General features: G+C 40.5%; 2 protein-coding genes across 2 annotated transcripts in view; both read right to left on the minus strand.

Moving 5' to 3' along the window:
- LOC122033371 (putative disease resistance RPP13-like protein 1) overlaps nucleotides 1–24,474 on the minus strand; it is a 201,634-nt gene that overhangs the window by 137,325 nt on the left and 39,835 nt on the right. The gene's annotated exons all lie outside the window — the stretch shown is intronic.
- LOC122034132 (putative disease resistance protein RGA1) lies at nucleotides 7,488–11,573 on the minus strand. Its single transcript, XM_042593256.1, has one exon. It carries the CDS (start codon nucleotides 11,571–11,573, stop codon nucleotides 7,488–7,490), a length of 4,086 nt encoding a protein of 1,361 aa, XP_042449190.1.

Genomic DNA, 24,474 nt, shown 5'->3' on the forward strand with positions numbered 1-24,474 from the left:
TTAATTTTGCAGTGATAAAATTAAACTTTGAGTTTCTTTATGGAAGCTTTGTCTAAGAAAGTGGTTGTTGCTCCAATAACCAAGAAGACCTAGTGCCTCGCCACGACCTGGAAGCCGAAATATCGAAATAAAAATATTTAATTAACCTTCTGATAAAAGCATTAATATTAGAATTAACATAAAAATAAAAATGTTTAACTGGACTTCGGTCGGTTGTTAGGTCCCATAGACCCAACCAGACTTCTCGCTAGATATCGGGCCTCGCAGACCTATCTGGACTTCCCACAAGCTATCGGTTCCCGCGGACCTAACTACATTTCAGACTGGTATCAAGTCCTTCAGACCAGCCAATTCCTACATACTTGGTAGAAAGGTTAGACAATAGAACATCTAACTTTAACATATTTGTCATACATCAAAACTAAATTATTAGTGCAACATGCACCAACACAAACAAACTTAAATTGAGAGCTCAATAACATCTAAACGAACTAAGATTTAACCAAACTCAAATCAAATTCGAACCAAACTCAAGTCAAGCTTGAATTGAGAGCTCGATAATATCTAAATGAACCAAGCTTAAGTCAAACTTCAAACAAACTAAAGCTCATAAAAAATAAATCAAGTCAAGCTTGAACAATTATTTCATAAGCTTGGTTCATTTTAGGCTCGGCTCGACTACCTTATCAAATAAGCTTGAATACTCCAAGTTCAGTTCGACTCATTTATAGTCTTAATCATAGAGTCAGGCCTCGGCTAATGCTCAGACAGATTTAGTTTTTGTGTGTGAAGACTCCGCTGCTACCCAAAGCCCATTCTCGACTTCCACTAGGTTGGGCGATGGCCTTCAATTTCTTGATTTCCTTCCGCTGTTTTTTCTTCCCCGACTCTAACCCTTTGACTTGGGTTTCAAGGGAGTTGACCTGCATTCGCAACTGACTCACTTCATACTTGACCTCAATGTCATCTGACTTCCCGTCAGTTATAATTTCTCTCAGTCATCGGATTTTAGATAACGCTGGGGTAAGGTCATCCTCTAGTTCCTTTAATCGGGTAAGCCTCCCTTGTGACAGGGAAGCTGAGCCTCCAGCTTAACTATCCGAACTCGCATCTCGCTGCATTTCAGGGAATTGCTAGCTAAAGACTACTAGTCTGGACATATGGTCAGCACATGTCATTAGGAGATCTTTAGCTAGAGCCCTGAAGGAGGGTTAATTCGATCCTGCCTGTACAGGCACTGTCCCAACCTCTCACATTGGGATAATGGGATCTACACTTAAGTAGTGAGTCCCACCACCTCATTGTGAGAGATTGGGGCAGTATCTGTACAGACAGAATGAAAATTACCCTGAAGGAGATGCTCGCCACTGCCGCTTCATCGTTCTCACATCAGTTAGCCACAGGGCAGTGAGAGTCAACTCCAATTGAAAGTCTTTTGGAGCTTCCTACACCAATTGGAGTGGCGCCTTTATCCAAGGTAGGAAGAGAACACCTAGCAGGTGTATCATCTTGGCAAACCAAGGGAGCAAGCCCTGAGAGAGGGCGCGACAAATTGGCCCTCGGATCGTGTGGCCAGTGGCAGGAAGTCGGGATTATTGCCTCAATCAAGATAGAACTAATTGGATGTGACAAACTGGCCCCTGCCAGATCTTCATTCTCAATGGTGAAGGGCCACTAAGGGACCTAATTCTCACTCGAGAATTTTGTGAGTGAAGAGGGGAGGTGCAATCTCGAGCTGGGGATGGAGAAGATCTGTGATCAACTCTTAGCGATTAGCGCCTTTTCCTGATTATTCCCAAGGGGGACCCAAATTCCCTTAATGGTGTCAATTCGACATTAACTGATACTTGGGGTAGCCTCCACCAAAGTTGGTGTTGTGTTGGATGTTGTCTATTCATTGACCTCCTCTTTGGTCAAATCAATAATTTGGACACCACGGGACTCCAATTCAATGTCTATCAGCCTTGTCATCTTATCGAAAGCAGCCTTCAACATGGTTGAGTTTGCAAAAGGGGGATATGTTTTCAATTAGAAATCAAAGGTTGCAAAAGGGGATATGTTTTTCAGTTAGAAATCAAAGTTAAAGAAGAGAAAAAAGATTACCAAAAGAAAGTTGAAGGGGAATTGGAATGGGGTTCAGTCCAAACATGTGAAGCAACCCATCCTCAAGTAAAGAAGTGTTGTCAAACTTCAAGTCTTATAGTTACTCAGTGCACAAAAATAGCCTCACATCAAATAATTATCCTTTACAGAAGGAGGGGCAGGCAAGTCACGCTGCCACTGAGTTGGTCAAGATATCGGACTCGGAAGCCGGATGAAAAAAAAATTGTGGCTTCCACCCCTTATGGGATGATGGGAGACTCTTAGCTTGATCAAACCATGACCTACTCAGGAGGGGAAGAAGAATACTTCAACCTCCATCTTCTTGGGATAAAAGAAATAATGGAAAAATGAGCAATCATGGGGATTTGATGCAGGTGGAATAGAATAACCACTCTAGTTAAGATTTGGAAAGAGTTTGGTCCGAGTTGAGACAATGGAATACGAAAATATTAAAACACTTTAGTGAAGAAGGCAGAATTGGAAAAACGCAACTCGTTCAATAGATGAGTACTAAAGAAGGGCATACACCCTAGGGAAGGATGAACCGGACGATCATTCCCATTAGGAAGTATTAGGTCATGGTCGGCCAGAATCCCATAGGGGATCCTTAATTAGTCTAGAGCATTGTTGCTAAAGCTTGACTCTACAGACCTATACCAGAGAGCAAATGACAACTCTGCAGCCATCACTAGGTGAATGCCAGATCACAAAAGAAAACAAAGAAAGAAGGGTGACTAAAGGAAACTAGCAAGATAGACAAAGGGAAGACGAAGTGAGAAGAAAAACTCAGGAACAGTAGGAGCCTTTGACGACTCCTACTCTAAGGCCCACACTTGTTGAGTGTTTTCGTTGGGCAATCACTATAAGTTCAAAAATGAATTACACAATTTGAGTACACAAACTGTAAAATGAAAGATTATCGACAAGAAGAAAGTATGAAGAGAATTCCTTAAGTGTAGGTTGTCGAGGTAGCTTTTCAAGATCGTTGGAGCCTTCTCGGAGCAGCGCACAAGAATGAAAGTTGTAGCAAACGTTGTCTTTAATAAACTGCTGGTCGAAGCCTCCTTTTACAGCCCCATCTAGGCGCCTGGATCCCCTCCCGGGTGCCTAGACTGTGCTGACATGGCAAGCTCTAGTCGAAACTTCATCCCCGAAGTTTATCTACCTCCAGGTGCCCAGACCCCGTCCGGGCACCTAGATCGCTGACGTGGGCAGACCAATCGTTGCGTTCCACCACACCGCGGAGATGAGTTTTCACTAGTCCGAGCGCTTGGAGCAACTCTGGGAACCCGGGGTCACTGCCTCTGCGAAGCTGGCCCAGGAGCTCGAACCAACTTCTTCAGCATTATAATTTCTGTAAAATAAAGTTAGTCCAAGTAATAATATATGAAGTAAAAATGATATTTGACAGCCTCCAGACTATTCAATCCTGACTTTGGGTTTCGCTCAAACTTTTGGTTAGACCAACGCCTACTGTTCCCTCAACCGGGAACACGCCCTCACTGAATCTCTCCTCTAGTTGCTTACCTCCACTTACCAGTCGTAGACTTCCTCCTTGATGTTAGGTCCCTTGACCCACTAAGACTTCTTGCTAGATTTCAATCAATCTGGACTTCATCCAATTGTCAACCCAACTGGACTTCCTTCTTCCAGATCTCGACCAATCTGGACTTCCTTCTGTCAGATTCAACCAATCTGCACTTTGTGCTAGCTATCAACCTAGATGGACTTTAGCTTGGTGTTTCGATCCTCTAGACCGATCAAGTTCATATCCTTCACACTTGGTGGACAGATTAGACAAACATAATATCTAACTTTAATCTATTTGTTATTCATTAAAACTCAGATTTGATCATTGGTGTCAACCATACCAACAGTTCCGTTGCATCATACTAGTCTAATTAGTCAGACTTTCGCCTCCTTCAACTAAACTTGAAGGAGAGATTAGTGATGCTGAGGTAATCAGGAGCGGCCATGCAGCCTAATCAACCTTGATTGGGCAGTCAAAGGTCATAGAGAAAACTCCATACTCTTGACTCCTCCCGACTCGGGTCCCAATCAACCTTGATTCCTTGATCCCATTCCGAGCATCCCCCTCCCCCTCGGCTGAAACTGAAATGACCCCAACTGTCAGAAATTAAAGTGATGAACTGTCATTTATTGAGGACGTGGGCAACATGGCCGTTATGGAGAGGAAGGTGAGAAACATAGTTATTTACCTCGAAAGAAATGACCTGCAATGGTAATTTATTTTTGAAAAATGTGATAATGGCAGCAAGGAACTAGGGACACGAGGAGAACGTGGAGGATAATCACGACACTATAAAAGGTAGTATGTTCTCATGAGAAAAGATATGCTCAACGCAACAAACCCTAATTCCTTGAACACTTCTGCTACCTCTCCTTCTTCGAAGACTTACTTGAGCGTCGGAATGATTGAACCAAGGAGCCTCTTGATCGTCATTTAACTTGCTCCTCTTGGCGTATTTTCATCCCAAGCTCCTTGGAAAAAGCTTCGCAAGATCACATGGCAAGGCGATCAATGAAATAGTCAATCTTAGTGTTCAATCACCGACGAATTGATCATCGGCATTCTCAGACAGAATCATCATGAATTAGATCACAAAAAACTTATTTAGAGTTCTAATAATTGAAGATGTTTCAATAAATTTTTATATTATTAATATGATATATTAAGATAAGCTCATTTAAAATTTTAATCATTGGCAATGCCCTTATAAACTAGTTGGATTTTCATTTTAGCAAAGGAATTCGTTCATATCGAGTATCGACTCACATTCTATTGGACCAAGGCTCCAAAAGCAAGATCTTCGCATTAATTGTTGGAGTAAATTAACCAGCATGCGGTGTGTTTTTTATTTTTTATTTTTAAATTGTCCAGCCGGTTTAACGGGGATGGATATATGCCTTCTAAGATGATGAATATATTTACAGGATGTTAGGAAAATATTTCACCTTACTTTATTATTATTCCATGTTAACTACCCTCCCTAAGAAATCACGTTGAAAATTAATATAAAAATAAACTAATTAATAAAATATTAATGAATTATCAACATTTTCATATTATAATATGATTTTTAAATGTGTCAAATGGGATATTCCTTTAGATTAAATATTATTCTAAGTAGTTTTTCTCTTTCTAATTGGTGCCTCCTTAGTCCATCCTAGTTAATATTGATCCACTTTGGTCAAAATGGATCAGATCGATCTAAGAAATAGGATATAACAACAACCGACAGCTGAGAGCTATCAATGAAACTAAAAAAAAATTCTCACCAATTAACAATTGTTTCTACGAAGTAGTAGCCCCATCTACGTTAGGGTTTCGGCATAAACGGTGGAGGCGGGGCTTTAGAGATTATAATCCGGATCTTCTGTCCCAAATATCTCCGATCCTTATATTTCACTCGTCGCCCCCAGTCCGTTGTCCCGCGGTCCACTATCGACAGCTTGTGGTCGTTGGCCCAGTCAGAACTATAACCTACGAGAACGTATACCTAGGGGATCGTTGTCGGTGCGATTGGTGTCGAAATCTGATCGGATCTGAACAGAATTTTCTCTACTATCGATCTAAGCTCATGCTCAGATCCAGCCAAATCCTGACAACAGTGAACTGGGAGCGATGAGTGAGATACAAAGACATGAAATATTTGAGATAGAGAATCCGATCTCTGGAGATTAGTAGGAGAGGTTCACAGAGTCCCAACCCATAAGTGACAATTAACATGTTTGTAAGCGAGGAAGGTGGTCCCAAGAAGAAAAAAAGGACCATCAGATCAAGAATTTGTGATCTGAATCTAGAAAATTTGTGTGATTATATAGATGGACGGTGAGGATCTATCGGAGGACGACATAAAAAAAATTAATAAAAACATCATGATCGGGGATCAAATACGAGACGCTCGTATAACAGATAGGATAACTCACCACTATTATACAATGACGAATTTGATACAAGGTGTATAGACAGGAACATTCTTTACATTATTAGAATATTGATTATAAATATAATTTTTTATTTTTCATGTTTAATACTTATAAATAATATGAATTTTAAAATTTAATAAGATATTAAAATATTTTACACGAATAATATTATAAATAAGCATGTATATTTCATTTTATTTATCTAAATAAAAAACCAACTAATCCAGATTATAATTATAATTGGAATAAGTTTTTTAAAAATATTATTTATGAATTAAAAAACAAGTATTCATAATCGATGTAATGTTAAATAAATAAAATCAGCTCTGAATACAAACTTATTTATGACTATTTTAATCATTTAAAAATTATATTAATGATGGACGATTCAAAAATATAATTATCAGGATTAACACCACTCCTTTATACATTCAAATCTGCTATTTAGTAGTTAGGATCTTAACTAATTATTGTAACATCTAGTAGAAGGTCAAATATCTACAGGTTGCAATATGTACCAGTTGGAAATAAATCCATGATTAATATAGCATCCTTGAAATATATTATAATAATAAGACATAATATTGGTGATAATGTTTTTTATATTACATTGAATATAAAATGAATGTTTTATTAATAATAAGGGCAATTTAAGATTAAATCTCTTCAATAAATCCAATTATAATTAATCGGCTATTTACTAAACAATCATAAAAATGAGGAAATCTTTACGAATTTACCATAATTTTTTTTTCAAATGGGGCATACAATTAAATGATGCTAGACTTTTTGATAGTCCGTTGCAAGTGCTTCCTAATTTTCCATGACTAGTGAAAAAATTCTGTAAAATCAGGCTAGTCACCCAGGGCTAACTAGATTTATTATTATTATTATTATAAATGAGGAAATCTTAATTTTTCAAATTTTATACGCAATTGAAACTTAAATTTCAATTTAGATTCTAATTTAAATACAATTTAGACTGATGAAAAAATATTCAGTAAACCACATACACATTTTATATTAAAATCTGAATGTTAAAAACAATTTAATATAGTGGAAAATTACTTTTTAAAAGAAATAAATATGTTATAAAAACTTCATATTTCTAGTTTTTTAAAAAAAAAATCCTTTTCAAAGCCAAAAATTGAAATTTTAAAGCTTTATTATTTATATGGTTCTTGATTATATTAATACAATGGATCTCAAATAATTAAATAGACAATTTATTTAACGAATTAAAAAATGCATAAATTAAACCTTTTTTCAGAATCCTATGATCAACTTATGTAACGTGAGAGATACAACAATTTATGAATGATCAAGAAAAAAACCAAGAAGCAAAAGTTGTGTCTAACAAGAAGTCTAATTCTTAAGCACACATTACATGCATTACATTAATCAAGAAAATACTCATGGAAATAAAAGTGTAATCAATCAATCTCATAAGAACGAAGTTGGTGCAAAAAGCCTTCCCCTCCTTGCTCAACTGGATTAGATGAAAGATTGGGACATCTTCTGATCACCAACCGCCAGAGAGACCTTGAACCTTCCAACCCCTCTACTAGTCTCAACTCATGGCAATCGGTAATAGTTAAACGCTCAAGCCGGCTCAAGCAGAGAAAAAGTCCTCTTGGAAGAGATTGTACGTGGCGGCAGTTGGCAATTTCAAATTCAGTGAGTGAGGTCAAATTGTAGAGGTTGCCAAGCAACAATTTGTCAAGATCGCCACAGTCGTCCAATTTTAAAATTTTGATTGATGGAGGAAGGAGGGCGGCTTCCTCTTCTAGTGTCAGGCTAAGCTTGGGACAAGCTTTTATCTGTAATTCCTTGAGCGAAGTGAAGTTTTCAAATCTCTTGAGAGGCATCCGCATGAGTTTGTTACATCCTTCTACATAAATGTCTTCAATATTTGATATATTCTGCGACAACAACCCTTCTTCTAAGCTTGTCAAATTGTTGCACTCACTGATTCGTAAGTCTGAGAGAGATGATGTCGTTTGATTGCCTCCGCTTCCATTTGATAGCTCTGTTAACCCAACTTCTTCTAGTGTTAAATGTGTAAGTGAAGGTGGGAGAGGAGGTAACCTCTCGAGCTTAGGGCATCCATAGATTACAAGTCTTTGTAAGCTTGGAAATAGCTCGCTGCCGTCAATCCAACACCACCCTTCACATGCCGGCATGTTGCTGATCGAGAAACTTTCCAAGCTAAGAAAACACTTGTATATAGCTTCAGTGCTAAAGAACCCATGATCTATCTGTTTTACTGCAGATATATTTACAATGTCAAGAAGCTTAAGACATGGAAGTCGTCCAAGATTACTAGGAAGCTCCTCGAGTGCCTCCAAATCACGCAGTACTAGCGTCTCTACCCTTGGAAGTAGTACATTTTCTGTAGCACCATAGAAAGAAAAATCAATATGTTTTAACATAGACATCCCACACATGCATAGAGACTTGAGACATGGAAGTGAACCAAAATAAGGGAGCTCCTCTAAAACTGGCAAGTCCATCAGTTCCAGCACTTCTAGCACAGGGAACAGATCATTTTCTGTAGCATGAACTGATGCAAAACCAATGTGTCTCAACAACTGCATTCCTATCATGCGAAGAATCCTGAGACGTGGAAAATGTCCTAAATAAGAGAACTCTTCCAGCACATCCATGTGCATCAACTCCAACTCTTCTAGCATAGGAAACAAGGAATTTTCTATGGCACCGGATGCTGCAAAATCAATGTCTCTCAACAACGGCATTCCTATCATGAGAAGAACCCTGAGATGTGGAAAATGCCCTAGAGTGGAGATATCTTCCAACGCATGCATGTCTCTCAACTCCAACTCTTCTAGCATAGGAAACAAGGAATTTTCTATGGCACCGGATGCCGTAAAATCTATGTGTTTCAATGATTTTATTTCTATCATTCGAACAACCCTCAGACAAGGAAATCGTCCAAGATTGGGTAATTCTTCCGATGCATTCATGTTCCACATCTGTAGCTCTTCTAGCATAGGAAATAGTTTGCTCTCTCTAGAGCCACATACCTCAAAACATGATTTCAAGAACCACATGCCCTCTATGTTGAAGACCTTGAGGTGCGGCAGCAATGCAGTGCAGGAAATATCTTTCCAACTCTCACAGTAACTCAACTCAAGTCTTTCCAAGTCGGATAACTCCTCCTTTTTCATCCAGCTGGGTGATCTGGCACCACAATACCTCCTGATATCTAATCGTTTTAGTGACTCATGTGGTTGGAGTCCTTCAAGTACCTCCTCCACGGCAACTAACTTGTTCTCCAACTCGGGATCAAATCCCCATTCCAACTCTAGCGCATCAAGGTACTCTTTGTACTTCATTTGAGCCTTTTCAGCCTCTTCTTTACTTTCAACATTCTCCAAATTAGTAATTTTGAGTTTTCCATGAAGCTGCTGCAAACCACTTAGCTCTGTGATCATGAATCCAACTTCCTTTCGCACTTGGAGTTCAGACAATTCTTGCAGAGAGGTTAGCCTCCCTATCATTTTTATCTTTACAACTATTTCATTTTCAACATCAAGATGCCTCAAGTTAATCAGCTGACTTATATCTTCTGGAAGAGAGATTAGTGAGTTGCAGCTTGCTTCCAGTGTTTGCAAATTGTAGAGTTCACACAGTGATTCAGGCAATTTTTTTATTTTATTGTAAGAAATGTCCAAGTACCGGAGATGTACCAATTCACCAACACTCGTAGGCAGCATCTGCAAGCCACAATCATACAAAACCAATACACGAATGCTTCTTAATTTTTCAATAAAGTTAACGGATGGTGACTTAAGATGTTGGCAGAATAGAGAATGCAATTTCTTGAATCTAGACCTCAAATCTTTTGTCTCTACTAACTTTGTTTCAACTGCTAGATGACGGAGGGTAGTTGATATCTTATTGGACTTGCCATTATCCATCCTACTTGTTTCGTCCACAGAAACCAACTGTGTTAGATCATGTATGAGGTCATGCATCACGTAATAATGCCTCCCAAATGTTGCTTCTTGTTGAAACAAAGACATGTTGACCAACTCATGAAAGTACTTACTTGCTACGTCTTCCATCCTCTGATTTCCTTGAGCTACAACGAACCCTTCGGCCATCCACATTCTTGTTAATTCAATTTCAGAAAACATGTAATTCTTTTGAAAGAGAGAACAGAAGGCAAAACATCGCTTGAGAGGTGGATTAAGATATTGATAGCTCAGTTGTAGGACTGGAATAATATCATTTTTATTCTGTTGCAATTCCCATATCTCGCTCTTCATTATACTTCTCCAGTGGCGTGGGTTCATGTTGGATCCTAATAAGTTTCCTACTGTTTTTGCTGCTAGTGGCAAGCCCTTCAACTTCAAAGCTATACTTCTCCCGATGTCCGCAAGTTCTGGGTGCTCCTCAGGTTTGGAAGAACCAAATGCGCATTGCTTGAACAGCTCCCAATAAGATATTTCATCTAAACTGCCAAGAACAATCGCCTCCACCGTACCAATTTTGTCAGCAATGCTCTTGCTCCGAGTTGTCACTATGACCTTGCTTCCTGCAGCAGCATACATGAATGGTGCACACAATTTTCTCCACTCCTCCTTGTCTTCATTCCAGACATCGTCGAGGACTAACAGAATCATCTTAGATGCAATTTCCCTTTTTAGAATGTTTTGGAGAACATCTAACTTCATTTGTGAAGCATGTTCAGTCTCGGTTACAGACTCGATCATCTCCTTGGTGAGTCTTTGCACATTAAAATTCTCGGACACACAAATCCAAATCTTGAGGGCGAAATGGTTCTGAATCTCTTCGTCTTTGTAAACAAGCTGAGCCAGAGTAGTCTTCCCAACACCTCCAATTCCGACAAGAGGTATGACCGAGAAGCTGCTGCCGTTGTCACTTGCGGATGCTGACTCGTCTGTTGATCTTAGTAATTGCTCTATTATTCTCTTTTGCTCTTCCTCTCTGCCAAACACTTTGCTGATCAAGAAAGAGCTTGTTTCTCGTGTGTCCGACGCCAAATCAGATTGATATTGCCCATCAGATGCATCCACTTGTAATGACTGGCACATTTCCTTCATGTCAGCATAAATATCATCCAACGTTTTCTGAATCTTGTTCAGTCTTTTGACAGAGTCACTGAACAATTTAGTTTTGGCGTTCCTAATAGCTCTAGAAAATTGTTTAAGGACCTTGTGACTTGCCTCTTCTTTAATCTTTTGCTTCATGCCATGAAACCTCAGTTCATCGAGGAAGTCTTCGGCGTCGTAAGCGGCATCTTGGAGTTGCTTCATCATCTCGACTAACCTTGCGTCCCTGCTCCATCTCATCGCTGCCTTGTCGACGATCGTGTGGATGTTAAGCAGCGATCTTTGTAGCTTTTGCAAGTCAGCGTCCTGAAGGCCATGCAGCTTTCCTCTCAGCGACGATGTCCACACACTGTCGACAAGCATCTTGATGACAGGCTGCGCTAGCCATCCTCCGACTGCCAGTGCTGCTGCACCCTCCATTGGATGTATTTTTGAGAAGAAGAAAAAGAACAGAAACCTATTTCACGAAGCCGATCCGCAATTCACAAGGGAGAATGCGCAACAAAAAAAGATTGCTATTCCGTTGACTTTAAAAGAACCATTATTCCTTACGCCATTTCTGAATTAAGAAATAGAGGAATTGACTTTTTTACACGAAGTGTAGATGACAATTTGCTCGTCCTAAAAACAATTCTGTTTATGCCTTGTTTATTTAGATGTGGTTGAGAAAGAAAAGATTAAATTGCATATTCTTTATCTGTTTAGACATAAAATAATAAATGAAAGGTTTTTGATATAATTTTATCTATATGAAATTAAATGAAACGAATTTTCTTCTTTTTTTTTCACAAGATTGTTCATGGCCGTAAACGACCTCTTCGAGGGTGGCCTCACTCCTCACGGTCCATGAGCGAACTCGCATTTTGGACGATTTCACTTGCAGCCACAACCTCACAGTCGCAAAAGGTCTTGTTTACAGTCGCATAAGATTGTATAAGACAACCGCTACCACGAACTTATATAATCTACCATTCCTTTTTCTTCTTTTTCTCATCTTGCTTTTTTTTTAGAATTGTTTTCTTTTCTTAGGCCTTAACAAAAGTGATTGAGTAATTAGAATTGTGGATTGTTATGAGTAAAAAAAAGCATTATTTCGACACAAACAGCAAAATTTTAAATCGACCAAATGATCTTATCTACATACCATATGATTAATAAATATAGCAGTTGTGTCCTCGGGACGTAGCACAGTTGAGGACACATGATTTCATGGTCGAAAGATTCAGAGTTTGATCCTCGGGGTGTCATTGCGTGGGGTTAACGTCCCGACTATGCGCTTTCAGCTGTATATCTATATTTACCTCTCTCCATATCCATGGGACCGACTCTAGGGGACCGCTGATGTGACGATTTCACATTTAATAAATATAGCAGCTGTGTTCTTCCTAAAAAAAAATAAACAAAGCTATGTGCCTAAACAAAAATAAACATATATAGGTGGCCATCAAATCTAAGTGATCAATACAAACTAATTGACAATGGGTTTAAAATAAAAAAATAATAAGAAATAAAGAGGATCCAAACATAAATTTGAGATCTTTGGAGTCATTAAATATTTCTAATAAAAAGTGTTTGGCGGTGATAAAATTTGAAATGTAAAGAGAGAAAAATATTCCAGAAATCCAAGAGTATAATAGTATCCATTTAACATAAATTTTTTTAAAAAAATAGTATTGCTAAGTATTTTTGACTAAAAATGTTTAATGATGAGTAATCGATTAGAATCACATCGAGTCGATTGATCCAATTGATAATCATAAGCATTTTTAGTCAAAATATTTGATAATCTTAAAAAGCTCAATGTAAGAAAAAATAAACATATACAGACAAACTCACATAACTTTAAAAGTACAATATTACTCGACTAGCATAAATTTGCAAATTTTAGGATCGTTAAATACGTTTGACCAAAAGTTTTAGTGATCCTATAGAACCTAAGATTTCTAAAGTTATCATCAAATCAATTGACTAGTTGACTGATAACCGATAACTATCTTAGCCAAAAATATTTGATGAACCTATATGACTCAAATTCCAAAAAGTAAATAAACATGCAATAACAACAGACTTAGGAAAACCAAGGAATACAATCAAGTTTAGCACGAATCCAAAATCTCTAAGTCGTTGAGCACTTTGGCAAAAAGTATTTGGTGAACCTATTTGGAGACTGTTGGCAAAAAGTATTTGGTGAACCTATTTGGAGACTGTTGGCAAAAAGTATTTGTTGTATATCAAAAATTAATGAACATATACAACAACACTCATTTGACATAAATCCAAAGCATCTAAGACCAACCAATTAACTAGACAATCAATTGGTGCACATGAAACACTTTTGACAAAAAATATTTCACGGTCAAATTCAAAATCTAAAAACCATAACATAAGACTCATAAAGTGCAATTGTATTCATTTTACATGAATCTGAAGTCTATTGTTGGGTTCCCTCGCTGAGAAGGATCAAATATTAATTTGTATGTAGCCATAAGTGGGATAAACATAGTCATAAAAATATAGTTTATAGTAGATACAGCAAGTGACATCTTTCCTCCATGAACATCAAGTCCCTTGTTAAAACAGATGGAATTTAACAAACATAGTGAAGGATTATTAAGAGGAATTAGCAGTTTCTGGGGCAAGTTATAAATGGTCGGCCAATGTAAAGGTTTTCAGTCATGAAGGTTATTCGTTCTTAGCAGCTTTACTGAGGTTCCCTTAACGATTATTAGGCCTATGCAGAGAAAATAAGATCACCTCAAAGCACAGGTTAACATTAAAGAAGTTGGTAGAAATTAGATAAAATCCAAAATACGTTCCTATTTTCTGCTGATGTATAGAGTTCAACTGATTTTGAGAATCACAACCAGAAACTAAATTGGCACATGGATCGACTGAAAGTCTCATTATAATCTTGCACTAGAAGAATACACAGCAGTTAAATAACAAGTTATAGCATCAATACTCCTAACAAAGAAGAATGTCAACTAAATAGGCAGCCACATGCGAAGATAAAAACAGTATCAGTGTGCCCCAAACAATTGGGCTGTTATCTCTTCGAATTTGAATGGCAAGCATAAGAATTCCCTTCCTTAGCATCATTTTCATGCAGCTTAAGCTGGTTATTGTCAAAAAAGCATGCCCAAGTTCCTCTGATCTCTGATTAACTCATTCTCAAATCTTCTTATTCCAATATAAACTGAGTGCATGTTCAGTGTGCACCAACAGGCCTGCTATAATTTGCAAGTCAAGGCGTTCCTGCTTCAACTGCATGTCATTGTCTTGCAGACTGATTGGCATCATCATCACTCTCCATGTTCTCAGATTCAGCTGTTGATAGTTCTTCTTCCATCGCGTCGTCCTCATCTTCTTCATTATCTTCCTCCCCTTCTTCATCTTCTCCTGCAACGTCAGTGAGAGCAGAATCATTGGCAGCAGCCTTCTGGGCTTCTTACCCTTCTCCACAACAGTCTCCTTCCCCTTGTGCATGGGGTGAATATACTGATACCTTACCCTTCTCCACAACAGGCACTCTGATGCTAAGTCAAACCAGTAATCAAGTGAAAAGTGAAGAAGAGAATGAATAGTAGCGTAGATACGTGCATGTAAAAACATGTAGTAAAACGTACTAGGTCAACGAAGAGAACTCCTTTTTATACTAGCCCTCAGAAACTCCATAATCATGAGGCGTTAGAGAATGTCTAGTGTCAGAATATGTCGAGTAATGAAATATATACAACCATTATTCGAGGAAGATTCCGTTACATGTATATGAACCGTCTTTCATAACTTCCACCCTAATGAGACGGCTGAGGACGTTTGATATCAGAATATGTCAAGTAATGCCAGTGTTGGGATTCAATCAAAGTCCACATTGGTAAGATTTGGAAAAGATCATGGGTTTAAAAGGATATAAGTTATCTCCATCGACACGAGGCCTTTTGGGAAGAGAACAAGAGTAAAATCATGAAGACCTAGGCCCAAAGTAGACAATATCATGTCATTGTGGAGATACATTGTGGAGATATGTGGACATCCTTTTGTAGAACAGCCAAGCAATGAAAGTTATACGACCACCTTCAGAGGAAGGTTCCGTTGCATGTATATGTTATGGAAGTTATACGACCACTTTCAAGATGCTTTGATGGTGAAATGGTAGACACGCGAGACTCAAAATCGCGTGCTAAAGAGCGTGAAGGTTCGAGTCCTCTTCAAGGCATAATATTGAGAATGCTCATTGGTGTTAGCCATTTTCATGTCACATGGCACATCAAATTAATTAAAATTGAAACTCATTAAAATTAATACAAGCTTTGTAGCAACGAGTCCCAAGTCGTATTTTTTTTCCAAGGGCAACTAGTAAGTGTGTGAAAATCCTAGAATTGTTTCAATAGAATGTGTGTGCATGTTAATGAATCAATCTCTTCAACTACAATTACAGAAGTAATTAAACTCAACTCAACTACTTTTAGAAACTGAATTAGCATTCAATCCTCAATTGCAATCTAATCCAACAATTACACTCTAAAGCTCATTCACGAAAATATTAAATAGAGGTAAACAACCAATTCCTCCAATTAAGCATTCACAAGTTAAACCTCATTACAACAATATTAGATTCAATACAAAGAGCAAGATTAGCTAATTAAATGACCAAAACTAAACAACTAATGTGAGTCAGAACTCTAATTCAAAGCCCAAACTGGTTAGCAAACTAATCTAGTGGTAAAACATGATTCGTATTGCAGTAATTCAAAGAAATCAGAATTGCAAATAAAATTTCAGAAACGTAATTGCAGATGACATGAAATAAAGAAGAAATATCAAGGAAAAGACTACAGACAAAGAAATGAATCAGATCTGAGGATCTGAGCAGATTTTAGAACAAATCAAAAGACAAAATTAAAGAAAGCATACACCCTATCATTCCCCAAACCAAAACCGTAGCTAAAGTTCTTCATTCTGCCCGAAAGAACAGAGCACCTCTGAGAAACACCCTTCGGGTGACCACCAGCGAGGAACAAGCTCACAACTAATCCAACCGACTCCTCACAGCCTCTGGGAAACGCCCTTCGAGCTCATAATCGGCTGGAGTTAACATCGCACCAAGATCAGTAGCTCATCTCTGGAAATTTGCGTCGTTCGGCCAATTGATCAGATCAGCTCGAGTTCAGCAGATGGAATGGAGATGGAAGGAAATCCGGATGCTTCTGGGAACCGCCCTTCGAGCTCCGGTGGCTGATGAAATCGCAAAGCATGGGAAACGCCCTCTGCTTGGATCGCGGACAGTGAAACATAAACGAGCTCACGGACTGGAAAACACCCTCGTTCGTGATCTAAACTCAGACGATGAACACCGGAAGCTAGTAGATCACCGGAGACGAAGAAAATTTGCTCACGGATCTGGAATGAGGGAATGGGAACTCGGCGCTGTGGAGGAGAAGACGAAGCTACTGTAGCAAAAATCGCGACCGAGCCCAGCTGCACTGTAGCTCCTCACGAAGCTTTTAAACCTCCTCAAAACTGATCGGACGGCTGAGAATGATCAAGACTCAATCAACGGTGAAAATAGCCCAAAATATGATCCAACAGTACTGATATTCCTCTATGGTCCAGATCTACTCCTCATTAGGTTGGATGAGTCGGATCTTCAACGGATGGCCCAGATCTGCTTGATCTTCAATGAATGGTCCAAAACACTTCAAGGCTTGATTGCTTCGTTTAGCCCTAGATTTGAGCCCAAATGTGGTCCAATCTGATCGGGTCCAAGACCCTTTTGATGCCTACAAAATAAGAATCAAATATTAGCACCAAATACCATGAAAATAAGCTAATTTGCAATTAAGTCCAAAATCAAATGCAATTACAAAATGTAATGTATATGTGAGTTTAAGGTATGAATAGACCATCAAAAATATGCATTATGAATCAAAATAATATAGCTAAATCATGGTTATCACTCATTCAATGAGCAATTCAATAACAGATTTCGGATCTAATCAATATTGATATACCTATCTATTGATACGAAGTATTCCGGCAATCCCCACGATCCGAGTCCGAGCTATTGGAATAGGTTCGGCAGGGGATTACGAAATTTTGACGATCTTCTCCATCTAATGAATGAGGAGTTCGTTTAGAAATCGTCCGCCCCGCACCCACCCCCGAGTATATGATTCAAGAGGAATCACACAAGGGTAGATTGATAAAAACCTCTGGTAAAATACCCACCAGTACCTATAACTCAGCAGATAAAGTACATTACATAGTCCATTTTAGGGATTGGCGACTTACCCATTCAGTGACTTTGGCACTGGACGTTCCCAAAACGGATCGGGGCGGGTGAATTAGAGAATAGACAGACGTCTGTTGGCATTCCAACCTTCCTTCTCCTTTCAGGGCCTATCCGAAAGAGAATCCAATACCTCTTGGTCGTGAATATCTGAATAGGACGAACCGGCCTCCGTGGATAACTTTGCTTCGGAACAAAACAATTAGAATTAGGCTCGGTCAACCGGAATATGTTATGGTAGCAGAATATTCCCTGACAAGTAGTTGTTATTTTTTGACAATGTTGTCTCCTAAAGACAATCCGACCGGCCTTGTCCCCAACCGACTTCGGTTAGGAGACCTGCACATAAAAAATGGGGAGTTAGATCCTGTAGGTCCAACTGGTCCTTTGGCCAACTGGCCATATGTTGAGAGTTGCATTGTAGAAGCGAGGAGTTGGGCCCTATATGCTTGACCGATGTTGAATCCGACCAACTATATATGGAGAGTTATATTGTAGATGCGGGGAGCTGGGTCCTATATACCTGATCGTTGTTTTGTGTATCTTGGCATTGAGAAGGAGAGCGCTAAGCCCCTTAAGTCCGACCGGCTCTAAGGCTGACCGATCGTATGCTAAGAGACTTGTGCTTGAAGAATGAGCAACGTCTCTTAAGTTCAATCGACTTTTGGGCCAACCGTCTATATATTGAGCGCCTTGATACTAAGAAGTGGAGAGTTGAATTGTCACGCCCCAGAGGAGTCCCTGTCCGAGAAAATTTCGGCAACATCTCCCCTGTACGGTGGACAATCTGAAACTTTTCTACATCCTCACATACCTCAGCCACAGGCGGCTGGAATAATAAAAACAATAAAAATACAACCACACATTCCACGCAGTTTATATAACAAGTAAACAGAAAGATAATACCCTGACTCGAAATCAACTCTACTCCACTACACTCGTAAAGCTCAAATCCGATGAACTCACCTCTTCTGCCGTCCAGGCAGGCATGTAGTAGAATAAATCCAAATCCAAATCCATCGACATAATAAAATCCATACAATGTCCATAAGTAAAATAATCCAAAACATAACAAGTTCAAAACAGTCTAGAACAGAAAAGAAACCAAAAGAAAACCAATCATATCCTCGAGGTCTGCAGGGACCAGCAACTGGAACTCTCTCCTGACAGCATCAACCTGAAAATATCAACAATGGAGGCGGGGTGAGTCCAACACTCAGCAGGTACAATTGATATGCAAAGTAAAGAAATAACACCTAGCACTAATCATGCGTACAGTCTCCTGATAAAAATAAAGATAAATGCAAACCGAAGTAGACAGGAGAGAATCTGTACTAACCAGGACCCGGTATAAGAACAAACAGTCCAAAAGGTATAGAAGACCTGTATGCATGTCAAACATAAGTATCCAAACAATATGCAGCATATAAATGCAGCAAACACAATCACAAACAATAAATGCATCATGCATATGATGCCAATGTCATGGTCACCCCTGACGCCAGTTAGCCAACTCATAAAAAAAGTGGGACCGAGTGGGTAGAGCTGTGACAACCGTGCACTCTGCATCACTACCCCTGATGAGTGACCGAGTGGACGGGATGCTGTCGGAGTACACACGTACTCCTACCCCAAATCATAAATGGGGGAGCGCAATGCTCTCATCTCCCGGTACGCTATGACGGGGAGGGATCTCTAACGTGCTACACGCTGCGTCACACTACCCATGAGCGGACCAACGGAGCACCGGAAGAGCCAAACTGACGTGCTACCACGCTGTGTCACGCTACCCATGAGCGTCACAACGGAGCACCGAACAGTGATGAAACTAGCAATGTGCTCAACAATAATGGAGCAATCTATCGCACAGCATGCGATCATGCAAATGGTGCATGTCACTAAGCAGGGTAATATACTAAACCAACCTCTGGACATATAACAATGGGCACCATAGTGAATAAATCATATCAAGATATACTGATCAATAAGGTATCAAACCTAGGTCCTGAACATGTGAAACATGGTTATATCACTACCCCTATGAGCATGTGTAATCAGGTACATAACAACACGAAATGCAAAACAAACAATCAATCAAGCAGGTAACAGGTAATCGGGTAGTGATTAACCGAAGCAAATGAGGAACATAATTAATGCAACTTGTTAATTTCATTACTATGCATATCAAAGACAATAAGTCAAAAGTACCCGCCTCCGATAAAAGAAAGGTCCATTCCGGCAATCAAGATACTCGTCGAGATACCGTCCCGAATCAAAGTCCTGTGTCGAACATATAAATATATTTTATTTAGCTACAATTCAAATGAATTTAAATAGCTTAATAAAATCCACGAACTAAATCAGGGAAAACCCTAATTAACATAATCAATTGCCTACCCAAAATTAAATCTAACCATTGACTAAGGTTAATGGTCTTAACCCTAATCGTTCCATTAGATTCATTTAAAACCAACTCAATCTACAACAAGGATCCGCCATCAATGTATCATCCTATAACCAAATTAGGTACGTATCAATTCATATATAAAACACATTTTCACCTCAAATCACAACCGGAGAAGATTCGTTGTTGCAGCACAGTAGACGAAGTTGCTGCCAATAATCCTATCCGGAGCGAGGTGGAACCGTTGCCTAGCAAGTCAGCCCTTTCAAATCAGCACCTAGACAAATCAAACGTCTAATTCACAGTGTGTACATACTCAACCATGCAAGACCAAATCAAGGCTCACCTTGGGGGTCTGATCACCTTACTCACTGGCTGCACTTCACAGCAACCCGAGGCTGAGATCCAGCGCTGGAAGGGCAATGTAGCACAAAGGGAAACAGGGGCACAGAGAAGAAGAAGTCAGCGTCGGCACCACTTCAAGAAGTAGGCAGTGGCTAGGGCTGAGGAATGCAAAGCTGTGGCCACCGGAGAGAGATGGTGGCCGTGGGTTTCCGGCTAGGGCACGCGGCTGGACGAGGGCAGAGGGTGTCGGAGGAGAGGAAATCAGCGTCAGGGCTCGCTACACTGTGGTGGTCGATGCTGGGGCACCAGAGGTGAGGCGCTGCTCCGTGCGTCGCCGGCGACAATGGCGTCGGGTCGGAGTGGCGGCGACGCTGCTAGGGATCGGCTCCGGCGCTCGAAAGAGGAAGAAGAAAGGTCTCGGTGGCTAGCGGCTAGGGCACAGGGAAAAGGTGGCGCCGTGAGGAGATCGGAGAGGGCGCCGGTGCGGGCAGTGGAGAAAAAAAATTGTCGGCGCCGGTTAGGGCTAGGAGTCGGCAACGCGGGAAGAAGAAGGGAAGAGGGCGCGCGGAGAAAAGAATCGGGCACGCACAGTATAGGGAGGAAAAGAAAATAAATAAGAAAAAGAAAATAAATAAATAAATAAATCTTTTCCTCACTTAAATGGGTAGCCTAAACAGGCTTTCCCGGAACCCAAATTTTATCCCCGTTAACTCGTCCATACGAGCTCCGAAAACTTCCCGAAAAATTTCCAAAAATTCCAGAAAATTCTCTTATTAATATTCGCCTATTTTCAGTATTTTACATTCTCCCCCACTAATAAAAATTTGATCCCCAAATTTCATTATCTACCGTCAGCAAACACTAACAACAGGTAAAGCGTATAATTGCTGAACGGTGAATAAATCACATACCTCAAGTGAAAAGGTGGGGATATCGAACTCGGATCGTATCCTCGAGCTCCCAAGTAGCCTCCTCGTCCGAATGATGCTGCCATACGACTTTAACCGGCCGGATAGTCTTGTTCCGCAACTGACGCTCTTTCCGGTCGAGAATCCGTACCGGAACCTCCTCATATGTAATGTCAGGCTGAACTGGAACTGGAATATCTGCCAGCACATGCGTCGGGTCGGGCACGTATCTCCTCAGCATCGACACATGGAACACATCGTGAACGCCTGCCAGGGACGGTGGTAGTGCCAGTCGGTAAGCTACCGCTCCGATCCTCTCCAAGATCTCGAAAGGGCCAATGTACCGCGGAGCTAGCTTACCTCTGAGGCCAAATCTCTTCACCCCTTTCGTGGGTGAAACTCGCAGAAATACATGGTCGCCAACAGAGAACTCTAGTGGTCTGCGTCTCCGATCAGCATAACCCTTCTGGCGATCCTGCGCCTCTGACATCCTCCGTCTGATAGTACGGACCAACTCTGCATCCTGCTGAACTCTATGAGGTCCCAACAATTGGGCCTCTCTAACCTCATCCCAGAGGACGGGTGTCCGACAAGGTTTACCATACAATGCCTCAAACGGTGCCGTCTGGATAGCCGAATGAATGCTGTTGTTGTAAGCAAACTCTACTAACGGCAGATGGTCCTCCCAACTGCCTCCGAAATCCATAACACATGACCTCAGCAGGTCCTCTAAAGTCTGAATAGTCCGCTCTAACGGTCCATCTGTCTGCGGATGGAAAGTTGTACTGAAACAGAGTTGCGTGCTCAAGGTCTGCTGCAGTCTTTGTCAAAAACGAGACGTGAACCGGGGGTCTCTATCCGAAATAATAGTCAACGGAATACCACGTGATCTGATAATCTCCCGGCAAAACTGATCTACCAATCGATTCAGGAAATCAGTCTTCCGGATCGCTAACGAGTACGCGGATTTGGTTAATCGATCAACGATTACCCAAATCGCGTCATGGTCTCGTCGTGTCCTCGACAAACCTACCACAAAGTCCATAGTAATGTGTTTTCATTTCCACCCAGGAATAGGAATCTGCTAAAGTAATCCTGCAGGTCTCTGGTGCTCAGCCTTCACCTGCTGACAAACAAGACATCTAGCTACAAAATCCGCGATGCCTTCCTTCATGTCGTTCCACCAATAGGAATGGCTCAAATCTTGGTACATACAGGTACCGCCTGGGTGGACAGCAAATCTATGAGCGATGAGCCTCCGGAAGTAACTCCTATAAGACCGGATGAGACTGAAGTACGCACAATCTGCCTCGGAAGTGTATAACACCCTCCTCGTCTCGTGTGAACTCGGTCTGCTGCCCGGAAGCTATCTGGCTGCAAATAAATTGTAAATACTGATCAGCAGCCTAGGGCTCTCGTATCCTCGTCCTGATCAACGACTGAGCACCCATGGTAACCAGAGTACCCTGCTCTGTCTGTCCTTACCCCTCAAGGCCCAAACCGGAGAAACCTTAAATCAAGTCTGTGTCCACAACTCGGTGGCAAGCTAAAGTCCCTCCGGACTTCCTGCTAAGCGCATCGGCAACCACATTAGCTATCCCCGGGTGATAGCTAATGGTACAATCAAAAATCCTTCAGGAACTCCATCCATCTCCTCTGTCGGAGATTAAATTCCTTCCAAGTAAACAGATATTTGAGACTCTTATGGTCAGTGAGAATCTCAAATGTAACGCCATATAAATAATATCGCCAAATCTTCATGGCAAAAATAATGACGACTTGCTCCAGATCATGTACAGGGTAGTTCTTCTCATGTTCCTTCAATCGACGAGAAGCATAGGAGACTACCATATCGTGCTGCATCAGAACAGCGCTCAAACCCTGAATAGATGCATCGGTGCAGAGGACATATCCGTCCTCTCCAGAAGGTAAAAATTCAAAATCGAAGCCGACACTAGTCTCCGCTTCAGCTCCTAGAAGCTGGTCTTGTCATCCTCAGTCCAAGTGAACTTCACGCCTTTCCAGGTCAGGCGTGTCAGTGACATAGCTATCCGAGAGAAACCCTCAACGTATCTTCGGAAATATCAAGCCAAACAAAGGAAGTTGCGAGCATCTTCTATAGACTCCGTCTACTCCCAACGGTAACAACCTCGATCTCCTGTGGAACCACGGTATACTCCTACTGGTGACCGTGTGTCTCAAACATCTCACAGAAGACAATCAAAATACGCACTACTGATCTTCACATCTAGACGTTTCCATCGAAGCATCTTTAGAACTATACAAAGATGAAGTGCGTAACTCACCGTGGATCCGAAATAGATCACAACACCGTCAACAAAGACAATGGAAACCGATCCAAACATCCTGGGAATACCAAAATCATCAAGTCTCTGAAAACCCCTAAGGCTTCCCAAACCCTAATGGTAAAACCAATACACATAATGTCCGTATCACAGACATTCACAATCCATAAGATCCTCGACAATAAGTCTGAAATATGATCACCAACGATATAAATCATCTAAGTATAGATCCTCCAGTGTGAGAGCAACGCTCCATCACAAAAAATACCACATATGTGGGAGCAACGCTCTACCACAAGAAATCCTCAACATGTAGGAGTAACACTCCACTACAAATAATCTATAACATGTATCTGCAATAGATATAGGAGCAATGCTCCGCTACAAGCAATCCGAAATATGTATATGTGGGAACTCCACTCCACCACAAACGATCCATAAGTGTCCAAGGCACCTAACTATCCAACTAGAGGCTGCACGAGATCACTCAACCACATATCACTGTAGGCAGCCAAAGGTATAAACAACCTAGTAAACAAATCAAATCCATAGTCAACTCTATCATCATCCTAGTGGGTTGGTCACCCACTAATAGGAGAATTAGTTGACAGGGTTATACAACCAATAACATAATGTAGACACTCAGCATTCTACATTCAACATAGGTAGAATCATCATGATGCTACCCACCATACACCTGGTACACATGCACACACAACATATGTATAATCGACATAATCCTCCAATTTGTACACACCAAACACACTCATAGCACAGGTATAAATCAGTGTGATACCTCCAACAATACCTATCAAACCCGTGTGCATATATCAACATAGGTATAATCAACAATACACCTCAACAACACTCACATGACATATGCACACCTATGCCAAGAGTATAATCAACGTAATACTTCCAACAAATCATAATCGACACGAGTATACTCTCAAAACAATCATATAATAAACAAGATACCTCAAATATTACACCCAACACATCTGCACATATCACAACTCAGATTAGATCGATAAGATACATCCAATAAAACACTCAAACATATGTGCAC

Source organism: Zingiber officinale, chromosome 11B (assembly GCF_018446385.1).
Source record: "Zingiber officinale cultivar Zhangliang chromosome 11B, Zo_v1.1, whole genome shotgun sequence".
NCBI lineage: Eukaryota > Viridiplantae > Streptophyta > Magnoliopsida > Zingiberales > Zingiberaceae > Zingiber > Zingiber officinale.